The sequence below is a fragment of the Onthophagus taurus genome, chromosome 8 (assembly GCF_036711975.1).
Source record: "Onthophagus taurus isolate NC chromosome 8, IU_Otau_3.0, whole genome shotgun sequence".
In the NCBI taxonomy this organism is placed as follows: domain Eukaryota; kingdom Metazoa; phylum Arthropoda; class Insecta; order Coleoptera; family Scarabaeidae; genus Onthophagus; species Onthophagus taurus.
In genome coordinates, this window is record NC_091973.1 from 13,355,455 (window position 1) to 13,357,659 (window position 2,205).

The 2,205-nt window shown below is 33.2% G+C and overlaps 1 protein-coding gene across 1 annotated transcript; it reads right to left on the reverse strand.

Annotated features, from left to right (window-relative positions):
* Nucleotides 1–459: 459 nt before the first annotated feature.
* LOC111420345 (uncharacterized) lies at nucleotides 460–1,674 on the reverse strand. Its single transcript, XM_023053320.2, has one exon. It carries the CDS (start codon nucleotides 1,672–1,674, stop codon nucleotides 460–462), a length of 1,215 nt encoding a protein of 404 aa, XP_022909088.2.
* Between the last annotated feature and the right edge of the window lie 531 nt (nucleotides 1,675–2,205).

The window sequence follows — 2,205 nt, forward strand, 5'->3', positions numbered from 1 at the left end:
CGTTTTTTATTTCTTTTTTTCCCCCTTTTACAACACGCTTCAGCTTTCCTATACAGATTCTCCAACTCTATAAGTTCGAGTGCACTCATTTAATTTCGATTTAAGTCTTTTGGTTTCTTGTTCACATGAAGAACAATACCAGCTACATTTGGAGGTTACAGATAAATTTACAAGAGCCTCCACTCGCGGTAATAATTCACTAATATTATTGCTATTAGCACATTTCCCGCTCCAAACGTAAACCAGCGTTTGACCTAAACAATTGATTAAATCTTGTCTTGCTTTAAAAAAAGCAATTGGTTTGAAAAAACGGAGCTATTCCCAATTGAATTTGTGTACTGGTGTTTTTAACATTATGGATGAGAGAAGTCGATCCATTTTTATAATAACTTAAATTAAAATGTTCTATTGTATCGATAGCGCCGATAATCATGCTAGCGATAAGACACAATATAAAATTCATACAATCTTTTGCACTAAACCTGTTAATGGTCTATATTGTACGATGGTATCGTGAATAATGAGGCAGAATACGGAAGTATTTTTACTAAAAGGTAGATCCGCTTCAAACTCTAACTTTATATCAACTGAAGATGATTTTACGCTTTCTAATTGTTTTGAGCAATCGATAACGAAAAGTGGTACATCATGAAAGAGATCAAAGTCTATTAGCGGTTCTCCAACAATTTTATTCGAACCATAATAACTTTTTCTGAAGTTTGTATACATATTATAAACGTTACCATAACGTTTTTGTATCATGGATAGATTTAAATTATCGTATGGATATTGAGATGAATTTAAATGTAATTTAATATTATTGATGTTTGCATGTTGAAAATCGGATGCATCGAATTTAGCATCATGTTTTGTTTGAAACGCTATTATGACGTATCGCGGTCTTTCCAAACTAGTACTCGATTTTACGGACCATATATCCTTTTTCGTTTCGCGTAGAGAAGGTAATTCAAATAATTCCCATTTTCTGAATGGAATCAATATAGGAGAGTCCTTATTGAGAACATTTAATAATTGCAAACGATATTTATCGTTTACAGTTATGTGTCGAATTCTCCAATCAATGTTGGTGATAGTGATTTTCATTTTTTTTGTACCATCTTTTACATCATTTTTATAGCAATTATCATCGCTTCGCGATCTTAACAACACCAATTCCTGTCGAGCGTTAATGATAATTTTTTTATAATCCTCACCGAAACCCAAAATAAAGCTTAATGGTATGCATGCGGTAAAATTCGGTGTAAGAAATGTAGGTTGTTTCGTTAAAGGTTTCGGAATCCAGCCCGCCGATTGCAGACTTTTACTTTCGTTATCGGTATAGGAAATGTATCCTTTTATCGTTGATGTAACTCCAGGCTTTATGCATCTATCTATTTCAACGCCATTTATTTCATATCGTATTTCATCAAATAAAAATAAGTAGGCATTATTGATTAATTGTACTTGACCGGTTCCATCTAGCTCTTCTATATTTCCTTGAATATAAATATAGCTGTCGTGGGGATATGTATATATGTCTTGGTGACTTATAGGAATTCTAACTTCATCGCTTGAATTAAAGGATTGTATGCGTGGAAGGTAGGTATGATATTCTTCGCTTGACAAACTATCATCAAATATCGCTGTATTGAAGACGTTTAAAATTTCACTCATTTTTTTCTTTTTTCAATTTAAATCCCAGAGATATTAAAAATAATTTATTTTTTCTTGTTAATCCCGCTCGCTGTCGTCGTTGTCGTTGATGTTGTCTCGAAGAATGACCAGCACCAAATATCTTTCGTTTACAGCTACTCGATCCTTTATAGACAAAAAGCGTATTATTGTTGAATACTAATCCCATGTTGGGAAATTCGTTTCAATTCGAGCCTTATAACAATTTCTTCGTTTCGAAAATTTACAGGTCTTCCGTTTTGATCGGCGAGAAATAGGGTTATGTTGCTGATATTCCTACGATTGATGATTGGTAAATAAACAATATTTCTCGGTTCTATATTTATAGCATATCCTGGAGCGACTTGAGGAGAAAATTCGTATATCGTATGCGATCTTTCACTATCATAAAAAGCGTTCGTTACAATATTACATTCAACGCGAATACTTGATACTTTAATTATTTGTATTGGTCGATCCGATTCCGTTAAAATTCCTGCTCTTATTATCTTAGCGCTAAACCCCAACATGGAA

Excerpts from the sequence above, each read along its gene's own strand:
- LOC111420345 (XM_023053320.2), bottom strand. The coding sequence starts at position 1,674 with ATGAGTGAAATTTTAAACGTCTTCAATACAGCGATATTTGATGATAGT.